This window comes from Dermochelys coriacea, chromosome 4 (assembly GCF_009764565.3).
Source record: "Dermochelys coriacea isolate rDerCor1 chromosome 4, rDerCor1.pri.v4, whole genome shotgun sequence".
In the NCBI taxonomy this organism is placed as follows: Eukaryota; Metazoa; Chordata; order Testudines; family Dermochelyidae; genus Dermochelys; species Dermochelys coriacea.
In genome coordinates this window covers 127,275,081-127,298,048 of record NC_050071.1, presented here as the reverse complement: position 1 = coordinate 127,298,048, position 22,968 = coordinate 127,275,081, and the positions used below count along the sequence as shown (strand labels likewise).

Below are 22,968 nucleotides of genomic sequence, written 5' to 3'. Positions count from 1 at the left end.
AGACCATGGAATAATGTATCAATTTCTGATGTCCTCTCTTCAAAAACATTTTGAAAAACTGGAAGAGGATCAGGAAAGAACTGGAAGAGTGATTTGAGGTCTGGAAAACCTACTCTACAGTGAGAGACTAAAATAAGTTTGGTCTATTTAGTTTATCAAAGAGAAGATTTATAGGCGACTTGATCATAGTCTGAGTGGAGACGATTTCTAATAGTAGAGGAGTCTTTAAGTTAAAGGCATAACAAGATTCAGTGGCTGGAAGTTGAAGCTACATACATTCATATTGGAAATAAAGTACAAATTTTTAACAGTGATAATAATAAACCATTGGAACAACACATCTTGGAATGTGGTAGATTACTATCCCTTGAAGTCTTTAAATAAGATGGGATGTCTTTCTAAAAGATGTATGCTCTAGCTCAACCAGAAATTAATGGGCTTGATGCAGGAATTACTGGATGAGGTTCCGTGACCTAGATTTAGCAGATCAGATTATAAAATTGACCATTTTTGCTTTAAAATCTGAGGCTGTTATAACTTTTTTTTTATAGCTATCATAACTGCAGATGTTCTCCTTAATTCAAGTGACTGTTTAAAAATATTTTTATGCAACATACAATTAGCTGGCAAACTCACTGACTAGGTTTCTAGGCTATTGCGGCAAATATATAAGAAAATTTTGAATTTTTTAAATCCATTTTATTTTTCTTGCCTTTTTAATATTGAATGCTCCTCTTGATCTTATAACGTGGAAAGGATTATGTAGGAATACCCACTTAGTTTCTCAATATCGTTTATTTTATATGCTGCCACTCTTCTGCTTTGTAAAATACAGTTCTAACATTTTTTTTCTATGTATTCTTTTGGTACTGCTAGAAAAACTTGACAGCCCCAGAGACTGAAGTCCTCTATCCACCAAACATACACACATGGGTAGCAGTAGGGCAGGCTTCTTCATAGCGTCCTACTAATGCATTGTCTCAGCTTTGACTTTGCAAGGACATCATCTCGGGATAAGAGGGTATCCCAGTGAATCAAACCTTGGCCTCCCTGCTGTGACTACCCATGAGGAAGTCAGTTAATGCCAACATATGGGAACTGGGAGTCCAAAATGTCTTAATCTCTTCTAGCACAGAAGCCTTGCATGCTGCAATCATCCTTCTTTCCCTTCTCTGGCCCTTTCTAGTACTGCAACTTAATTTTTTAAAGATAAAGTGACCAGATCTGTTTACCTTTTTAAAATGTTTCTTTGAGTTATTTCCAAATATTTTTTCAAAATTGGGATCTAAAAACTTGCTATTTCCTTCTTTAGAATTCTTCCACTAATTCTTCAGAGGAAAAAGGCAAAAAGACCAAAAAAAGAACTCGGAGACGTAAAACAAAAAGTGAGGGAAAGAAAGAGTCTGAAGATGACTGTTTCCGTTGTGGGGATGGAGGTCAACTTGTATTGTGTGACAGGAAATCCTGTACTAAGGCATACCATCTCTCCTGTCTTGACTTGGTGAAACGTCCTTTTGGTGAGTAAAGCATTTGTGAAGGGTGGGGAAGGAAGGAAGCTATATATAATAAACTACTATATTGAAATACGTCTCATACAGGGCTTGCAAAAATACTCATTTATACATTGCATCTTTTCAGGACTGGTCCTTGTTCTGAAATCAAGGGCTTTTTGTTGTTACAGTGAGTGTTATATTTGTAAATGGGGTAGGAGTCCTTCTTGAAGATGAAGATCTAGTAGTACTAGCTTTCTGGGAAAATTACCTTTAGTTTAAGGAACCCAGGCAGTGGCACTCATGTCACTCAATTAGGCCAGGGTTCTGCTGTCACACAGAAAGTGAAATCATTCCCAGAAGAACTCATGCACTCAGATAGTTCAAAGATGCATGTGCTAAAGGAAAAGCAGCAGCATCTGGGCTGAGGTAAGTACAAGGACTTTTGGGGTGGTGGGTCTCAAGTTCTGTCTCAAATGTGGTTGACTGAGGTCTGTTACAGATATCTGGTCCCAGCACTGAACCTGCTACATGAAACATGAAAAGGAGAAGCAAGCAAAGCCTGTCTATTCAAAGCCAATTAAAATTATGATCAAGCCAATCTCCCAGAGCACGAGGGGTTGGGTGAACATGAAGTTGGTGATGTGGGAACTCTGCCTGTGACCAAAGCTTGGAATGAAGGAACCAGTTGTACCAGAAGACGGTCGGTGCCAAGACACCACAGATACCAGTTGCTGAAAATGTTAACACTAAGGATGGTCCAGACACTAAAACTATTCAGTATCTTGGTGCAGAGAGTCATTTCATGGTTTTACCTTAACTCCAAGAAAGAAAAATACCCTTGAACTCAGTAGACCTACTGTCTCCACTCATTGTTTCTAAGGATATGTCTACACTACGAAATCAGGTCGCTTTTATAGAAATCAATTTTTAGAAATCAATTTTATACCGTCGATTGCGTATGTCCACACTAAGCACATTCAGTCCGCGAAGTGTGTCCTCACTACTGTGGCTAGCATCGACTTTCGGAGCAATGCACTGTGGGTAGCTATTCCACAGTTCCCGCAGTCTCCACCGCCTATTGGACTTCTGGTTAAGCTCCCAATGCCTGATGGGGCAAAAACATTGTCGCGGGTGGTTTTGGGTACATGTCATCAGTCGCCCCTCCCTCCGTTAAAGCAATGGCAGACTATTGTTTCGCGCCTTTTTTCCATGCAGACGCCATACCACGGTAAGCATGGAGCCGACTCAGCTCAGCTCACCGTCACCGCTGCTGTTGTGTCCTGGGTGCTGCTGTCAGCAGACAGTGCAGTATGACTGCTAGCCATCATCATCCACTGCTTCCACTGCAATTCTGCTCTCCTGCTCTTGTAAAAGAGCTCAGTCTCGATAGCAAATTTCTCCATGTTGTCGTCGTCTACCACTTCCTCTGCAACTCTGCTCTCCTGGTGCCATGAATCCACCTCGCAGGTCCTCTCGTCGTTTTGTATAAATATCTATTCTCGTGGCATCCATCATCATCCATTGCTTCCGCTGCAACTCTGCTCTCCTGCAGACACCATACCACGACAAGCATGGAGCCCGCTCAGCTCACCACTGATGTTAGCATTGTAAACACCTCGTGCATTATCGTGGAGTATATGCTGAACCAGGATAAGAGACGCCAGCACGAGGACGATTTTGATGAGGACATGGACACAGACGTTCCTGAAAGCACGGGCTGTGGCAATTGGGACATCATGGCAGCAGTGGGGCTTGTTGATACAGTGGAATGCCGATTCTGGTCCCAGCAAACAAGCACAGATTGGTGGGACCACATAGTGTTGCAAGTATGGGATGATTCGCAGTGGCTGCAAAACTTTTGTCTGTGTAAGGCCATTTTCCTGGAACTTTGTGAGTTGCTTTCCCCCGCCCTGAAGTGCAGGAATACCAAGATGAGAGGTGCCCTGACAGTTAAGAAGCGAGTGGCGATAGCCCTGTGGAAGCTTGCAACGCCTGACTGCTACCAGTCAGTCGGGAATCAATTTGGAGTGTGGGCAAATCTACTGTGTGGCTACTTGGATCACAGCAGCCCCATGTAATCATTGACTTTCTGTTATCAAGGATAGTGACTCTGGGAAATGTGCAGATCATACTGGATGGCTTTGCTGCAATGGGTTTCACTAACTGTGGTGGGGCGATAGACAGAATGCATATCCCTATCTTGGCACTGGACCACCTTGCCAATCAGTACGTAAACCACAAGGGGTACTTCTCAATGGTGCTGCAAGCACTGGTGGATCACAAGAGATGTTTCATCGACATCAATGTAGGATGACCGTGAAAGGTGCATGATGCTCGCATCTTTAGGAACTCCGGGCTGTTCAAGCAGCTGCAAGAAGGGACTTGCTTCCTAGACCAGAATATTACCATTGGGGATGTTGAAATGCCAGTAGTTATCCTTGGGGATCCAGCCTACCCCTTGCTCTTGAAGCTGTACACAGGCAGCCTGGTCAGTAGTAAGGACTGTTCAACTATAGGCTGAGCAAGTGCTGAATGGTTGTAGAATCTGCCTTTGACTTTTAAAAGCTCGCTAACACTGTTTGCTGACTAGGTAAGACCTCAGCGCAACCAACATTCCCATTGTTATTGCTGCTTGCTGTTTGCTCCATGATATCTGTGAGAGTAAGGGAGACACATTTATGGCAGGGTGGGAGGTTGAGGCAAATCATCAGGCCTCTGATTTTGAGCAGCTAGACACCAGGGTGATTAGAAGAGCACAGCAAGGCACGCTGCGCATCAGAGAGGCTTTGAAAACCAGTTTCATGACTGGCCAGGCTTCGTTGTGGTAGTTGTGTGTATTTCTCCTTGATGCAAACCTGGCCCCTTTGTTTATTTTAATTCCCTGTAAGCCAACCACCCTCCCCGCTTCGAAATAAAGTAACTACTGTTTTGAAACCATGCATTGTTTCTTTATTAATTTTTAAAAAAAGGGAGATAACTGACAAGGTAGCTCGGGTGGGGTGGGGTGGGGTGGGGGAGGAGGGAAGGACAAGGCCACACTGCTTATTGTAGCCACACTACAAATCATACTGTTTGAATGACAGCCTAACATTGCTTGGGCCATCCTCTGGAGTGGAGTGGCTGGGTGCCCGGAGCCTTCCCTCTCTCTCTCTCTCTTCCCCCCCCCCCCGCCCCCCCCAGTCCAGCATACTTAGGTGCCTGGGTGAGAGAGGATATGGAACTTGGGGAGGAGGTCAGGCGGTTGTACAATGGATGCAGCGGGGGGCTGTGCTTTTGTTGGCTTTCCTGCGGCTGCACCAGATGCTTCATCATGTCCGTTTGCTCCCTCATTAGCCATAGCATTGCCTCCTGCCTCTGCTCTTTGTGCTCATTTAATGCTTTCCTAGCCTCTAACACTGAATGCCTCCATGCATTCAGCTATGCCCTATCAGTGCGGGAGGACTGCATGAGCTCAGAAAACATGTCATTGCAAGTGCGTTTTTTCGCCTTCTAATCTGCGATAACTTCAGGGACGGAGATGATAGGGGGAGCCTAGAAACATTTACACCTGGGGGGGAGATAAAAAGGTAGAGTAAAATTTTAAGATGTTGCATTTCTGAAAACAAAAGGGAGACTCTTTCACAGTGAATCACGCATTTCACAGCAAACATCACATGTGCTTTAGATACAAGGTCACATTTTGCCTTTTTATATTGAGCGCCTGCCGGCATGGTAACACATCACATACGGCTGGGCAACAGAATTCGGTTTCCATGCAGCCATGGTAAGGCAAAGAGTAAGCAGGGTTGGCTTATTATGCATAACATGTGGGAATGGTTTCAAACTGCAGTGCCATCCTTTCCCATAGAAAGCAATGGGTTTGGTTTTATATTTAAAAGTAGGGGCTGTGGTTTTCGGGTGGATGTGCAGCACACACCTCCCCCCCCATCCCACCACATGGCTATTCTCTGGGATGATCCCTTTTAGCCAGGCGCGAACAGCCCAGCATGAGCGTGGTCCTTTTACTGTTCCCTTACAAAAATTCCCCTATTTCAATCAGGTGACCATGAATGATATCACTCTCTTGAGGCTAACACAGAAAGATATAGACTGAATGTTGCTTGAATGCGACCAAAACCCAGGAACATTCACTGCCATGCTTTGTGCTGCAATGATTCCAGATTACTTTCAGGTTTCAGAGTAGCAGCCGTGTTAGTCTGTATTCGCAAAAAAGAAAAGGAGTACTTGTGGCACCTTAGAGACTAACAAATTTATTTGAGCATAAGCTTTCGTGAGCTACAGCTCACTTCATCGGATGCATTTGGTGGAAAATACAGTGGGGAGATTTATATACACACACAGAGAACATGAAACAATGGGTTTTATCATATACACTGTAAGGAGAGTGATCACTTAAGATGAGCTATTACAGTGTGTATGATGAAAAAAGAAAAGGAGTACTTGTGGCACCTTAGAGACTAACAAATTTATTTGAGCATAAGCTTTCGTGAGCTTCATGTTCTCTGTGTGTGTATATAAATCTCCCCACTGTATTTTCCACCGAATGCATCCGATGAAGTGAGCTGTAGCTCACGAAAGCTTATGCTCAAATAAATTTGTTAGTCTCTAAGATGCCACAAGTACTCCTTTTCTTTTTTGAGATTACTTTCAGAGTACCTCCCAGGAGAGCTTCATGTAGATGTCCCTGGAGAATTCCTGCTCTATCCCCAGACATGTGAACAGACTTTTCCAGTAGCTGTACTGGAAAAACGAATGCATCCCAATTCTTCAGGGCAAATCAAACATTAAACACTATTGTGTTTAAATCCTGTTCTGTAGTTACAAATGTGCACTCTCCAGAGGTGCCTTCTCCAGCTTCAGGGTCGGGGATCCCGCCTTCAGCGGGTATTGACTCCAGGGTGATGAAAAGGCCCTGGCTGCTGGGGAGAACGGATTCACCGCTTGCCTGCTGCACATTCTCCTCCTCCTCCTCTCTTGCAGGTGTCCACGGTCAGTGGTGGGATAGTGGTAGGGTCCCCTCCTAGAATGCATGCAGCTGATCATAGAAGCGGCATGTATGGGGCTCTGCCCGGAGAAACCGTTTGCCTCCTTTGTCTTTTGGTAGGCTTGTCTCAGCTCCTTAACTTTCACGTGGCACTGCTGTGTGTCCCTGTTGTAGCCTCTGTCCAACGTGTCCTGTGAGATTTTGGCAAATATATTTGCATTTCTTTTTGAACAGAGTTCTGCCAGCACAGATGCTTCTCCCTATACAGCAATCAGATCCAGTGTTTCCCTTTCGGTCCATGCTGGAGCTCATTTGCAATTCTGGGGGGACTGCATGGTCACCTGTGCTGCTGAGTTCGCCACACTGACCGAACAGGAAATGAAATTCAAAAGTTTCTGGGGATTTTCCTGTGTTCCTGGCTAGTGCATCGGAGTTGAAAGCGCTGTTCTGAGCGGTCACAATGGAGCACTCCCAGAGGCCAATACCGTCGATTTGCGTCTGCACTACCCCAAATTTGACCAAGCAAGGTTGATTTTAGCACTACTCCCCTCGCCAGGGAGAAGTACAGAAGTTGATTTTAAGAGCCCGGTTGATTGTGTGGACGCATTCATTTTAAAATTGACCTAACGAGGCTAAATTCGACCTAACTCCGTAGTGTAGACCAGGCCTAAATTGATGTTCCAGCTTACGCAATCTTGAATACAAGATTGAACAGCTCTGGGAGGATGGCTTAGCATGATCCTGCTCAACACAGTCTATCATGCAGGATGGCATGTAAAGTTCATGTACATCTAGTTGTTCTTAGGCCCTTGAATCCATCTGGCTGCTCATTGCCAACTTGACAGATCAATTCCAGGAATTGGATGTTTGTTCCTTCAGACCATTGTGGATAAACATCAATAATTAAAAAAAAAAAATTAAAAATGCAATTTTTTAAATTTAAGTGGGATTTTTTAATTATTTGAATTAATTTTTTTTAAAAATAAGCCTGTTTGAAATGAAATCTGAATTTATTCGTATTATGTTAGACTAAAGTTTTTATAATCTCTTAAAACATTTAAAATAAAAAATAAATATGCTGAATTCATGACCCTCTATCAAAAACTTTTGAGTTATAGTCCGCTTTTCTATATATAAAAGAGAATTGGGGGAGGGTGGGAATCTAACTGTTGACCTGCTGTGCCATATTTATAAAGCTTAAGTAATTTAGGGGACTTCCATTTTCGTGAAACTAGGAACTTTTGCTCCAGTCATTTTCACTTAGGCATGTTTGAACATTTTCCCAGGCTAACCTGAAATAATTAGTTTTTAGTTTAATTCACTACCTACAGTTAATCCCTCTATTTAGTAAATCATTTAGTTGTAAATTTGAAACATATTTTGGACACACAAACTTCTCTTATCAAAACATTTAAGGTTGTTTTGTTTAATAAAATAAATTGTATATGCTGTTTTATGTGTTCAATTGAATTCCAGTTACTGTCATCATGCAAATTATGAGCAAAAAATTAATTATCTAGTAAACAAGTAACATATCATTTACCATTTTCTAACATAATAAAATGTACAATGAATAGGAATTTGAAAATATTAAGCTATATAATTACTTATAGTTATTTTTTTTGCTAAGAGGGTACACTATGTACCTGTATCTAGTGTAAAGATTCTATTTAGTTATAAATCAACATGTTTTAATAGTTATATCAACAAAAGAGAATGCACTTTCTTTAGAAAATAACTGAAATACAAATGGAAAAGTTGACTAAAGTGGATGATTTAAATTGAGGCTTTCCACTTGGTGATTTAAACAGCAGATTTAAATCAATCTACCCTGCTTCAGACAGTTAGTTCCAGAAGACAATGCTGACATAGCCACTCCTGGAAGATGATCACTTTCCTTGTGGTTGGTAAAAACCTTGCAACATTGGTAAAAACCTTGCACAATAAACACTGATCAAGAATGTGCCCCTCCTGTGCCTGATTGTCTTGGTTGTTATGGATATGGTGCTATCCAAGGTGGACATGGAATAGGAATGAACACAGGACTGGAAAAGACCTCCTGTGTACAATCCCATTTATAAATTTAACAAGCTCCATCTGAAAACTCGTTAGAAGCTGTTTGCCCCCACTATTCCTATTGGAAGACTGCAGAAAGTCACTCCTCTGATGGTAAGAAACTTTCTAAATACCACCTAAATTTATTCATGGCCAGTTTATAGCCATTTGCTCTTGGTTCAGTACTGTCCTTTAGCTTAAATAGCTCTTATCCCCTTCTATGCTTTATCCCCCTGATATATTTATAGAGAAAAATCCTATCCCCTCAGCCAAGGCTAAACATCCAAGCTTTTTCTATCTCCTCTTGTAAGACTCACCATTCCTCTGATCATTCTACTAGCTTTTCTCTGCACCTATTCCAGTTTGAATGAATCTTCCCTGGACGTGGGGAGCAGAATTGTACCCAGTATTCCAGATGAGATCTTACCAGTGCTTTGTTCAATGGCATTAATACCTCCCTATTTCTAATGAAAATAATTCACCTTATACATCCTAGGATCATATTTGCCTATTTTCTGGCCACATCATGTTGGTGGCTCGTGATCATCCTGTAATCGATCAACACACCCAGGACTTTTTCCTCTTCCGTTATTTCCAACTGATTAGCCCCCAGCTTACAGCAGAAATTCTTATTCGTCCCTAAGTGCATGACTCTGAGAGAAGTTCTAAACTTTCAGGAAAGTGAGCAGATGAGGATAGCAATGAATGCTGCTGAATCTTGCTTATTGCCTACTATGGTTAGAAATGTCTGAATGGTGGTTGGAGCTGTACCACATAATATCCTGAAGTAGAGTGCTGAGGACATAGGGTGTCTACAAATCCCCAGAGGACACTGCAACTTGGATAGTTTCAGTGGTATCTACATAACCTGCAATGAACATCCATGTAGAAAATGTTCAAAGAATTAATTTTCGCTACATTTAACTCTGCACCACTTGTTTGTTTTTGTTTTTGTAGTCAGAAACTTCAGAAAAGGGAAAAGATAGAGGTGCACACAGAATTGTGACACAAAAATAGATTTAGAGATGTCTATCAGTTCGGTGCTGGAACTTCTGGGATGGATAGAGGTTTCCATATACCACAAATTAACCAAAGCAAAAGAGCAACAGCATGGAGTTCACTTGCTTTATTTGACTTCCACATGAACAGAAGTTCTCATTAGAAGGCAGAAAGCTTTTACTATACTGGACTGGAACTCAGAAGATACTGCAAGTAACCCCCTGAATAATTTATACTGATTTGACTCTGGTGCTGTTTAAGTAAAATGGGGTCAAGTGTGTTGTTCAATGCAGTCTACTGAGCTTACCTCAAAGTACTCTACTATTTTGCTTTTAACAAAGTAATTAGTAACAACAGTTAAAATCTCCAGTTATATTTTTTTATAACTATCCACTTTTTTAAAGCAAAGTCAGTATTTATCATGCAGACATTAAAACACTAAATTTATACTTTGCTTTTTTGCAACATGAAGTTTATTCTCCTGTTAACAAAGAAAATCTCAATTTATCTAACGTTCTTCATCTTTAATTACAGGAAAGTGGGAGTGTCCTTGGCACCACTGTGATGTTTGTGGCAAGCCTTCTGTTTCTTTTTGCCACTTCTGCCCAAATTCTTTCTGCAAGGAACACGAAGATGGGACAGTACTAAATTCTACATTAGATGGACAGTTATGCTGCTCTGAACATGTTCTTGGGGTAGATTCTGTTGAAAATCAGAAGACTGAGAAACCCCCCCAAAAATTGACCAAGTTGAAGCCTAAGAGAAAGCGAAGAAACAGATGGATGAGAGCTGAATGCAAATAATAATGAACTGCAGTTTCTACTGCCAACACTATCTTGTAGATAAGTTGTGAATAGGGCCAGGGAAGGACACAATTTTACATATATTCTGTAAAGGTTACATTTGGGTGAAAAGCATTTTTTTTAATCCACTGAGCCAACCACAGCAGTCTTCTGCTGCATCTGCACTGATAACGAACTATGGCATACATAGTTCAGAAATTTTTCAGGACAAACCAAACTTATTACTCAGCATTACAGTTACACTTGAATTTTACAAATGTAAAAGGTTCCCTTCAATGTTTTTCCATTTGGAGGCAAATTAAAATCAAACCAGGTAGGCATATAAACTTAGTTCTTGAGATAGTATTTGCCATCCAACAGATGTTTAAAATAGTGTATCCTTGAAAGATGTTATTAGTTCTCAAGTTGTTTTAAATAAGAAATGGCTTAGTATGCAGTCCCAAAGAGATCTGCTTACCTTGTATTCATTGTGGAGGAAGTGCTTGAGTGCCATGCACAACCCAGGAGAATATCTCAATATAACCACAGACTTGTTCTTGCTCTTAACAAAATGGCTGTCTAATTGGTTTTAAATATCCTTCCACCAAGAAATATGGTGCATGGTGGAAAGAAGCACACTGTACTAGCAAGGGGAAACCTTGCAAGAGATTTTTTTTCTGTGCTCTTTTTTTCCCTCTATTTAATTTCAGCTAAACAGAAATATACTTGATCTTGCAGCACTATACAAATCCAGACTTAAGTGATATTGTCTTGCAATCAAGGCCCAATATTTAGGATATTTGTGGTTTTAATTTAAAAAAAAAGCTGCTTTTTCTCAAATTCTTTGACCATTTTTTTGTTCAGAGGCAAACATTTCTCCGCAGTTTGCAATCCAAACACTGCATCGTTAGTGCAAAAAAACAAAATATAAAATAGAATAGTCAGTTAAATGAAAAAGCCAGAAAAAGTTATTTAAAAGTAAAATAGACTTTAAACTAACACAAGTGACATAATTAAATATAAAATTTAACCTGATTGTGTCCCTTTTTCAACAGCTTTTATGAAAATGACTACTTGACTCAGATAGGGCAGACTACTTGAAGTCGTTCCTTACTGGTTTAGGAGTTCACCACCTGGCTTTTTACCACCACTCCATTATTTCAGCAAAGCTGTTTCAATTTTTTGACTCCCATAAGATTTTCAGAATTACAGTATACATACATACAATATTTAGGCTAAATGGAAATAATTATAGAATTGGGGGGGGAAGGTAAAGAAAAATATCTGAAATTTTACCTATTTGATGCTATTTTTGTATAGTTGCGATATGGTTAGGCAATGTTACAAACAGGTTTTGACTCATGCAATCATAACTCAGCCCACATAAATGCAATGTACACTCTTATGCCCATTTAATAATTTTTATATGTTCTAGCTTAGTTTGCCTTTAATAGTGCGGAACCTCTGTGTAGCTCCTTTTTAATGAAGCATAGCTATATCATAAAAATGTATATTTTTTCAAAATATTTTTTTCAGGGCTCGATTGCAGATCTAGCTTTAATTATTGAAATCGACAATTATTGAAATCGCTGTTCCCCATATATGAAAATGTTGTGACTGTCATTTTATTAGAAAATTTTAATTGAAACAATTCTAAAATGTATCTTTACCCCATGGTGAAATCTGAAATCTTTTTATTTTTGTTTTGTGACTGAGCAACTAACTGCTTTGGTTATTTTAATCAAAATTTATAAACACTGTTGGAAGGTTAATTCTTCCTTTTTCAACTAATCCTTTGCTTGAAGTAACACAGTTCAATGTAGGAAAAAGTGTTACATTAGTGGTTATGAGATTTTTACTTCACTTTTAACAAATCAATATACAAAGACTTGCACATGATGTAAAAATTTAAGATTTCTCAAATGTGTTTGTGAGGAACGTTCTTTCTTCTGAGGTCCATTCTTATACTGCCAAGGCTGAAGCATAGACAGGTACCTAAAATGAAAACCAAAAAAAGGTATGCTGTATGGGGCATGGGGAAGGGAAGTTAGATATCTTTTGAAGGGGGGAGGGGAGGGGAGGGAAGGGAGCAAAAGCAAAAAAGTTTTTCTTGATCACTTTCAAGCAAAATGAAGGAAGTTGGTGTAATAAGAATGAATATTTCAATATTTGTTTCTTTGGATAAAATAACCTGTGAGGAAAGGTTTATAAGTATACTTTTTTTAAATAAGTTATTGTAAAACTTACCTTGAATTCTAGTACTTTAAAAATTTTATATTGTTCATAAGTTTGTAGCTTTGTATCACCTCATTGCTGTACTAGTTCCAGTGTTGGAATAGTTGTGGTCCTGTTCCTAATGAGCAGATATCCCCATCACAGAAACCACCATCAAAACTGGTATTAATTGTCACCATTGCAGAGACCAAAAACTGAATGATTGTGGAATCTGCCAATTTACCACCTTGGTCAGGTTCTGAAGCACATTAGTGCAGCAGTGTGCACTACCACCATTCATGCTGTGCTTGTCTGTGGATAAATAAAGACTTCAGTCTCCATGGCTGTCAGTTCCAACACTTTTTCAAAATTTAGAGAGTGATTTCCTGCTGTCTGTGATTTAATCTTTCTACTTTCTTCCCAATCCTAAATTATTTGGGCCAATAGTTACCTGCGTCCCTGAGAAGGATAAACTCTAGAGCTTGCTCCTCTAGATGTTTACTTAGTTAGTTAAATTAGTTAATAATTGAAAATCCTATTCCTTCTATTAAATACTCACTCTTGAAATTGATGCTCTTTTCAAATATGGGTCAAATTCTCCCCTGATTCATATCACATGCAACCTTACTGAGCTCATCAGGGTTGCTTTGAATGTAGCTCAGGGTATAATTTAATCTGTGGTTCAGTAAGATATTTTAAAACATCTTTTTTCATGAATACTTTCTACACCTTAAGTCTTAAAAAACAGATGTTCTCCTGTAAAGGGACACAAGAACCTTTAGTAGCCAACATCTACAAAGATTGGGCATCCAGTTGTAAAGTCATCTAAATACCAATTGCAACATAAGCATGTCATGAAATTATATCAAAATGTTTACATTTCATCTCAGCCACTGAGGTGCATAAGCTAATTTTTTTTCCAGTGAAGTGTGCTACACTAAGTTGGTATACAATAGGCAAATCAAAGTAGATTGTGGTTTCCTGATCAAATGAGAGACAGTATAGAAGTATGCTTTCAGTTAAAACATATCAGAAGTATTTTTATACAGTCTGGAAAATATTATCAATTAAATTGCATTGCTGGTTTGTTCTGTAGTTTGCATTCATGGTAAATTTTTAGGGGCTTTTATTTTAAAAATTTTAAATACTGGAGTTACTTTGGAGAAGTATTAATGGAGATATTCTATGTTGCTGAGTCATTATTCCTTGACAACCCTTTGAGAAATTTCAGTGTCTTATTAAATATTAAAGTTCATTCCTAGTTATCTTATTTTTGAAATTGCCAGTTCTTGTTTGGAAAAGTGAATATAGTGCAGGCTCTGTTCTTACCGTAATCTTTTAAAAAACAATTAAATGGTATATATTGTGGAAGTACATGAGTGTATTGCTGTATCAGTAAGGCTCGAAAGGACTGTGGCTTCATAATGAAAATTTATGCTTCAGGGTTATTTTTTTTAAAGGTTGACCGGAATTAGCACCATTTTAAACTTTTATCTAGGTATTATTGGTTGTGCTTTAGACTTCGCTGTTATGTCTTTCAGTTTGTTATAGGCAGAGCTGGCAGTGCAGCCCAACACTTCCCATTATAAGGAGGAATTTGCCTGTTTCTGTAGTCAGTTGCTTATAACTTTGCAAAACTTTAATCATTTTCCATGCCAGGTTACTGTCAGGCTAATTTTTGTATTTATTTTTTTCTCATATTTTTTAAGTTTCAGCAAAAGTGGTCAGCTGTTCCCAAGAACAAGATTAGGAAAAATTATGTTGTTTTGCGCATGTTGGGGAAAAAAGGTTCTCACATTTTTTTTGTTGAGAAATTTGCACATTCATTCTCTGGAGCAGGAACTTCAAATTGGATATGGAGGGATAGCCTTTGTGTCAGGAACATGCCTTTTGCTTTTCCCATGAAAAATCATCCAAATTTGGCCAGGTCATAAGCCTTTGAAAGATCTCCTATTGCGTATGCTCAGTAGAGAGTTGTTTGAGTTTGGCAGCTAAATTCTGTGCACATTGCGTGTACTGAGCATGCTTCATCCCAGGGTTGCAGGGACTGAACAGGAGAACTATCCTGCAATTGCTCCTCATGGCTGCTGCTGTGGACCAAGCATAGGATCTGAGCAGGGAGTCCATCTCCCCTGTGCTTTCAGTGTCACCCTGCTGAGCCCAGGCACCGTGTAGGAGGAATTGGGCCTATTCAAATGCAGAGGGGGGACAAGAGCAGCCATACCTGAATGGGTAGAGGAAACTGGGACAAGCATCCTTGAGAGAGAATAAGAGACTGCGGTGAGGGGGCAGATCAAATGAGCAGTAGTGGGGAGAACTGAGATTAAATAGAGGTGGGGAGGACTAGGAAAGTGAGATGATATGAGGATGAGAGAAACTGAGATTGTCTGGGCACGGAGCCTGCTGGGGAAACTGAGATGCAGAATTGCTAATAGATTTTTATACTATGATACTTAACAATGCTGGATGCATAATGTGTACCAAAGCTCTCCTACTCTAAGGATCTGTGAAAAGCATTGTTTCAATTTTTTTCTATATTTTTCTAGTACTTAAATTTGAACTAGCTCCATTTTATACCTACACAGCAATGTCAAATTGTCACCACTTTTGTTTCACATAAGTTTTTAAAGATGAAACTAGCAATATTCAGACTGTTGAGTATATTGAGGTATTTTATACTCTGAATTGAGTACTAATACTTGAAAAAAGTAGAAAAGAAGAAAAACAGAAAATAATTGAGCAAAATAACATTGACTATTTTCTATGTAAAACTGTTTTAAACTAGATTTTCTTACAACCCATTTGAAATGTTTATTGTATGAACTAATTCAATATTTCAGTTACTTTCAGGTTCAGACACTTAATATGCATACCTCATGGATTTTTTCATTTCAAGGAAATGTAATAGTTGTGTAATATTGTAAGAGTAAATACACTCGTGGGGCATTTTCTGAACTTGACCATTTTTTAAAGATAGAAGAATCTTAGGACAACTAAGTATACCAACACTTCACTGGAGTTATGATGTTGCTGCCAAGCGTATTTATTTATTTAATTTATTTAATTTATTTATTTATATAAAAATGCTTAGCAGTAACATAACTTTTAAAATTTATATATAATTTAAAATGTATGTAACCTTTATTTTTAGGGCTATAATATAGATCTTTGTGGCTTTGATACAAGTTAAAGGTTTTGTGACTCTTGGAAAAGAAAGGAATAATTGTAAAGGTATCTGGCCAAACTCTGCTCCAGTCAGAATGATTGTGAATTAATTAAATGTGTGCAGATAGATAAAACTACTGCATGTGGAATGTTGCTGTTTGATGATGGCTCTTTTGGAAAAAAATGCATCACCTGACATCCCTGGTTCCAAAGCAATTTCTCACTAAGGGGTCATTCCAGCTCCCCATAGTCAATCAAAATATTCCCATTGACTTCATTAGGAGTTGTCAGGCTCTAAATATGAAAAACTGTGCCTGCCTAGAACTGAAGAGCTGTAAATCTGTTCATTTATACTTAGCAGCAAAGCGTCCTGTGGCACCTTATAGGCTAACAGGCGTATTGGAGCATAAGCTTTCGTGGGTGTAAGCTTTTTGTCGGATGTATTCACCTACGAAAGCTTATGCTTCAATATTTCTGTTAGTCTATAAGGTGCCCCAGGACTCTTTGCCACTTTTACAGATCCAGACTAACACAGCTACCCCTCTGATACTTGTCACTTATACTTAGAATCCTTATTTCCATTTGCAGTGGCTAGTATATGAAAAATCCATACTTTTTTTATTTTACAGTGCTCCAGTGTCTGATGAGCATACTACAGTAACATATAAACCAAGGTCTTTGCCCCAGTGAGTTTACAATCTAATTTACAATTCCGTTCAGGTGGTAGAATCCAAAAATGCCTCAACTGCCCTGCTCTAATTTACTTGAAAACAGAAAAGCTCCACAGTTCCTTTCCATGTACTTGAGTCATTTGGCAATGAGTCTGGCATGCTTTCTGACTCCTTTTCTTCCCTAGGACAGGATCGGGGTTCTTACAGGTGTTCAGTGCCTCATTACTTCTCTGATTATATATATAGGAGAGGATGAGGACCCAATATAGAACCAGGCCCTTACTCTTGACTGAATTGAGTTAAATTACTTGTAAAGTCTGTTCATTGACTAAAAACTGAGATGGTTAGAAGGATGCAATCAACTTATAAATTCAGACACCAATATTTTTAAACTTAGTATTGTTAACAGTAACACAATGTGAGAGACCAGGATGTGGGTTGTGGTGACTACTGCTTGGAACAGAGTTAATCCTAGTGGTTATTGCAGGAATTGGTAGCCAGGAATAGAAGTATAGGGTCAGAGCTGGAATCAGAGTTGAGGGTCAGAGCTGGGTTACCTGGAATGAAGCAAGTCTGGGTTCAGATCAGGAAAAAGGCAAGAGCAAGGCTGGGGACAAGTAAGCACAGGAACTAATGCAGCTGTGGGAGAATGCTCTGAGCAGTCACTGGCCTAATGCTGCTGCTGGGCTGAAGTGTGTGCCTCTTGGGTCCTGTAGCCAATTAGGCAATCTGGACAATGAGGTGATTCTGCTGTGAGTCCTCTGTTGCTCAGTAAGGAGGTGGAGCTAGCTGATCCCAGGCTTAGTTGCAAGTGTTTATTCCTGTGTACAGTGGTGGTGTCACTGTGTTGGTCCCAGGAGAGTAGACACACAAGGTGGATGAACTAATATCTTGTATTGTCCAAATTTTATTGGTGAGAGAGAGAAGCTTTGAAACTTACACAGACCTGAAATGTTGTATCCATGACAGCAAGTTGCATATGTTTACCCTTTGTAGTCAGATAGTATGTTGTGTTTTATGTGGGTCTTTCATACAGCAGCAGGGGTTTTTTAATGTGTAATACACAGCACATTTTTGTAAAATAGATGTATACAAAAAGGAGAACCCAGTATTCTGAGATGATAGAACAGCAATACATGTGAGGAGATGAAAGCAATTTCTTCATACACAGATGGTTTGGAAAAATTAAATACATCACTGAGAGAGACTATACATGGTAAAGCCTCTACACTGAAGTAGTTGGAAGGAGTAGTTTTTGTGAAATTCATTCCATCCCTACAAAGCTTGAGTAAAGCGGGGCTGAGTGAAGACAGATTCCATCCCCAGTGCAAGAGATAACAAGGTTAAAGTACAATCCTCTATTCCTCCTGCAACATATGGTCTGGAATAATTGCTGCTGCTTCTTTATATGGGGTGCCTAATTAACTGCATCCATGTACAAGCATGACTTACTGCCCTCTCAATAGTGCTGCTCCTTGTCAATGTATTTAAAAGTAAGTGAAGTACACCTTTGTGACATAAAGGGAGGGCAGTAACTTCCCACCAGGGCTGTTCTGTCCATTCCTTAGGGCTTTTGCAAGACAGCTAGCATGGGCCCTCTAACTGTATGAATTCCACCCTAGTAGAAAGTGACAATAATGCACAAAGAATGATGGTATTACACCATGGTTGAAATCCTGGCCCCACGGAAGTCAATGGGAGTCTTCCTTAAATAGGGTTAGGATTTCTTCACCTCATTCTTACACAGAAAGGAATTACTTACACAGTTTTTAAAAAATCACTTCCAATAAAGGTGCATCAACATGCTTTTTTCTTTGGAGAGAGATGTCTCATGAGGATGGGTAGATTAAAGAATGGTTGGTGTTAGCAGTGGCTGAAGTTTTCTGTACAATTTGGGACAGATCAAGTACAGCACTGCATATGTTGTAATGACTGATCAGTCATCACAGATAGGGCCATTACTTTGTCATAGGCTTTCCAGTAATAGTATCTGCTTTTGTCTGTCTGTTTTTTCTCTTGCTCCTGTCTTCTTATCTTGTGTTTTCACCTTTTGGGTATGTGTATGCAGCAAAAAAAAAGACTTTTCTCAGTAGTGAGTCTCAGAGCCCAGGTCAACTGACTCGGGTTCACACTCGGGGGCTAAAATATAGCAGTGTAGATATTTGGGCTCGGGCTGGAGCCTGGGCTCTGAAACCCAGCTGGGGGTGCGTGCTGAAAGCCCAAGTCAGTTGACAGGGAATCTGATGTTTGCTGCTATGGGTCTGTTTTTGCAGTGTAGACATATCTTTTGTTGTTCCTTTTCACCAATGCTATGTGCAGTTTGGTGGCTGTGAGGGTCTGCGCTGCATGTAGAGCTGAGTGCCATGAAGAAGGAGGAAATGACTGTTGGGCTGGTTGCCTGATGAGGGAGCCCTATAATAGTGAGCAGCTTCTGCAGCCAGTTCCATTGGGGACTAGCAGCAAACAGTAGAGAGGTGTTTTTCCATAATTGCCCATCACTTTCCCTGCAGATATCCTCTCACAGTTATGGGAGAATGGTGAATCTGGGATCATGCAGCTTTCTCTGCCCTACTCCTGCTTAGGGGAAACAGTCACGTTTTTGGAGTGGAAGAAGAGATTCTATATGTTCTTAAGAGGAATTATGTTTGTGTTAAGTCCTGCCATGGTAGGAATAGCTAGCATACTGTAAAGAGACCATGTTGTATGATGCTACCACATACTCACTCATGGAATTGTCTGTTGTTGAAATTGAGAAGATTGCCATGACACACAGTTTTCTTCCTTGGCAGTGGGAGTGATAATGTGCAAGGATGCATCTATTCTTATTCTCGAATTAAGCCAGACCTGCACAAATCAAATCACTTTCTAAGTGTCATTTTTGTTCACTTATGACTACAATTAAATATTTTGGCTACACAAACAAATCCCCATGGATTAATGTCTTACATTCTGCCCAGACACACAACACTAAATAAATATCTGTCAAATCACCAGTCATGAGAAAAGAAACTGAGAAAATACTTGTGATTTTTACAACTCTGTACAATCCTAGGCAACTACCAGCCAGCGTATACTGGTTCTGTGTGCCCAGTCACACCATAAATTGTGGATGGTCTCACTCCTTTTGATGGTAATGGAGATTTTAAAGTTTTCCTGCCATTTTCTTGCCTTTGTTTCAGAATTATTACAGACACAAGAAGGACTGCACCTGGAAAAATGAAGAATGACAATTATTTTTAGGAGGGAAGGAAAAAACGTCAGAGGTTATTTATTCTGAGCTTTATTGATAAAGCAGTCTCACAATCTGACAACCTAAGGCCTTATTTTCATTTAAATTAGTGCAAATTCATTTTGGGTAGCTATAATTTCAGTTCGCAAAACACAACTTTGAAAGTGCAATTCTACTATGAAAGGTGACTATAAAAATGATCTTATTCAAATCTCCTTTTTGATATGCAGTCTCATTGGCAGACTTTAATGACAAAATTAACTTGGCTGCTCTTTCACTCCTCTTAACTGTTCTTCTGTGCTAGTAGAAAGGGGGCTGGATTCTATTTAACATGCATCCCCAGAATTCTTTTTCTGAGTTGGTTATACGTATTCACATCTATTGAAAGACCTGGCTGAGAAATTAGTTTGACCTGCAGAATCCCTATAATCCTACAATGAGGTACAAGGAGTAAAGAACCAAGATTGACTGATTCTAGCCTGAGTGTGCAGGATTGTCAGGAAAAAAATTACTTCTTAACTGAGCATGCTGGACCCAGAAATAATTGACAGATATCAAGCTCTGCAATGCTATTTTTAGTTGCTTTTGGCAGAACCACACTAGAGAAACTGATCTTAATGACACATTTATGCTCCTCTGCTGTGATGCACCAACATGCTCACCCAGGGCAGAAAAATGTCCAACTTTTAAATTCTGAATGAGCAAATGCAGTAAATGTGTGGGTTTACATCAGCTCTGAATTTGTCCCATGAACCTTTATGAAATATTCCCTGATTCTTGTGAATTTGGTATTTTTCTATTTAGTCCTTGTTCAGGCTAAACTCCATTTGAAACACATAATTTAACTGAGTGTTGAATGGTTTTCTTCAAAAGCATTTCTGATGGAAAAGCCCAAGAGTGGTAGGAAGTGAGGTCAACCTGGACAGTCTTTTTCACACACGACTTTTTTTAATATATTTTCCTGCCAAATACCTATTTTAACTGCTACTTTCATGACAACTTTTGAACATACAGGGCTCTCGACTCTTGCAGTGCTATTTTGAATCCTGCTGGAACCAGCATGGCAAGGAGCTGAAGGAGGAGCCGATCCAGCCTTCAAATGATTTCCTGTCTCGCCAGGCAAAATCCCATCTGACTGGCTGCCTTCACCACATCCCCACCTCCTGGGGAAGAGCAGCCAATCAGGTCTGCACAGGAAGCAAGCAAAGCTCTCCCCTTTCCTCTTGGAAGCTGAGGGGAGGTTTTGGGGGAGGGGAGGAGGAAAAGGAGTGGCTGACACCATTCTCTTAAGGTGGGGTGAGAAGGAAGCGGTAGAAGCTCAGCAAGTCTGGGCAGCTCTGCTCCCTCTTCTCCCTCAGTGAAAAACGTGTCATTCTGCTCCCTGCGCACACACTTTGTGCGCCCGCCCTATCCCTGGAACATCATGCCTAAGAAGGGGATCACTGTAACTGCTGTCCCAGTCCTGGGTGGGGAGTGGAAGAGAAGAACCCTTGGAGGAGCAGAGTGCACTGAGGGGCAAGAGGTAGGGGGAGGGAGAGAAGGGGGCAGAATTATTTGCTGAGCTCGTGATGGCAGAGATTGGGGCTAGAGAGGGGACACAAAATTAAGTAGAATGTTTGGGAAGAAGCTGGTAGCTCCACACCATCAGGTAGCCAGCAAGAGCTCCTGAAATGGGGGAAAAAACAATCTTGTTGTATAAGTTGGGAAAGCTGGCAATGCTGTTACTGCCATTTCTTTGAATATGTATCAGTGTGGATCCCACTGTAGATGCACATATGCCTGATGCAAGAGATCAGATTATTTATTTATTTATTTATTTATTTATTTATTTATTTTTGATGGCAGTGTCCACTGCGGTTGTGCAGGATAGGGTGGCTGTGACCCTCCCTGAGTTCCCTCTTATTGCCCATGGCAGCAAGACAGAACCTGGTACATGTATGACCTGCTAGTTCATCAAACCCTTCCCAAAAACCCTCATAACTTTTTTGACTTGGGATTGACGATGACACTTTTCCCCTCAAAACACCACACGACAGCAGGGAGGAACTCGGGGAAATAATAAAGGAAGGCCAAATTGGCAGTAATGGATGCCTCTGACGTAGCCCCTAGATCTGTGGCCTTGGCGGTGATGCTGTGAAGAGCATCATGGTTCTAAGTGTCAGGCATGCCTAGGAAGGAGTAGGCCATGAACGGAGACCTGCCCTTTGAGTGTGTGGAGTTACTCTAAGTATACTGAACGAGGAGTACTTGTGGCACCTTAGAGACTAATAAATTTACTTGGGCATAAGCTTTCGTGGGCTAAAACCCATTTCAGCAATGGAAAATACAGTAGGAAGATGTATATACACAGAAAACATGAAAAAATGGGTGTTGCCATATCAACTGTAACGAGACTAATCAATTAAGGTGGGCTATTATCAGCAGGAGAGAAAAAACTTTTGTAGTCAAAGAAACAATGGAATCAGGATGGCCCATTTCCAACAGTTGACAAGAAGGTCTGAGTAACAGTAGGGGAAAAATTAGCATGGGGAAATAGTTTTTACTTTGTGTAATGACTAGACATCACTGATGACAATCAGTTTCATTGAAAACTTCCCAACCAGCTCTGTGCTCTATAATCCCCATAGCTTCACAACTGTCTTTCTATTGGCCATCCCCTCAGCACAGAATCAGCGAGCTACATACCCTTAAAGCAGGACCTCCCTACGCATCCTTTCATAGAGACAAGGTAGTTCTGAGACTGCACTCTAACTTCATCCCTAAGGTGCTCTCTAGAGATTCACCTGATTAGTTGAGTAAAGCAGCAGTGTTCTTCCTGAAGTCACATGTGTGCAAGCTACATCTGATGGATGTCTGCAGAGCCTTATTCTATTACCAGGACAGGACTAGACTTTTTAAGTCTGTCTCCTCATCTCAATGGCTATATCTGGCTTGTTGAATGGCCAAGCCATCTCATCACAGAATTTCTAAATGGATCACAGTGTGTCATTAAGTGTTCAGCCTCTTTCCCTCTGATTATTAGGGCACCCTCCACCAAGACACAGGCAGCATCTTTGGCCTGCTTCAGAAATGTTCTAGTATGTAACAGCTGTAAAGCAGCAACATGGAACAACCCACCGACTTCTGTCAAATGTTACACCCTCGATAGGCAAGTGGTGACTAGAGATCAGACTGCAACCCTGGAAGCTATTCTTATGTCTTTAAAGCTGCTGTCCCATACTTTTATCATAATGTACTATTGTATTTTTGGACAATATTTTAGGGATATTAAGAAATCTAATTAAAATTAGAGGCTAAAGGCTAAAAGGCTTTAGAATCCTAGGAGGAACCATAATAAGGCACAAAAAATTAATTCCTCTGAAAACCAAAAATGCAA

At 40.1% G+C, this 22,968-nt stretch overlaps 2 protein-coding genes across 7 annotated transcripts in view; one reads left to right on the top strand and one right to left on the bottom strand.

The window, feature by feature from the left end:
- The window catches only part of NSD2 (nuclear receptor binding SET domain protein 2), a 151,983-nt gene extending 139,097 nt beyond the window's left edge, over nt 1–12,886 (top strand). For all 6 annotated transcript variants that reach the window (XM_038400406.2, XM_038400412.2, XM_043512593.1 and 3 more), the window contains 2 exons: nt 1,313–1,517; nt 10,066–12,886. In XM_038400406.2, the coding sequence (XP_038256334.1) occupies nt 1,313–1,517; nt 10,066–10,334 (474 nt within the window). In that variant the 3' untranslated portion in view covers nt 10,335–12,886. The remainder of the gene's footprint in view (nt 1–1,312; nt 1,518–10,065) is intronic.
- Nucleotides 12,887–19,236: 6,350 nt separating this feature from the next.
- Nucleotides 19,237–22,968, bottom strand: part of LOC119855042 (furin-like protease 2) — a 31,188-nt gene continuing 27,456 nt past the window's right edge. The window contains exon 9 of the mRNA XM_038400417.2: nt 19,237–19,571. Within this exon, the coding sequence (XP_038256345.1) occupies nt 19,420–19,571 (152 nt within the window). The 3' untranslated portion in view covers nt 19,237–19,419. The remainder of the gene's footprint in view (nt 19,572–22,968) is intronic.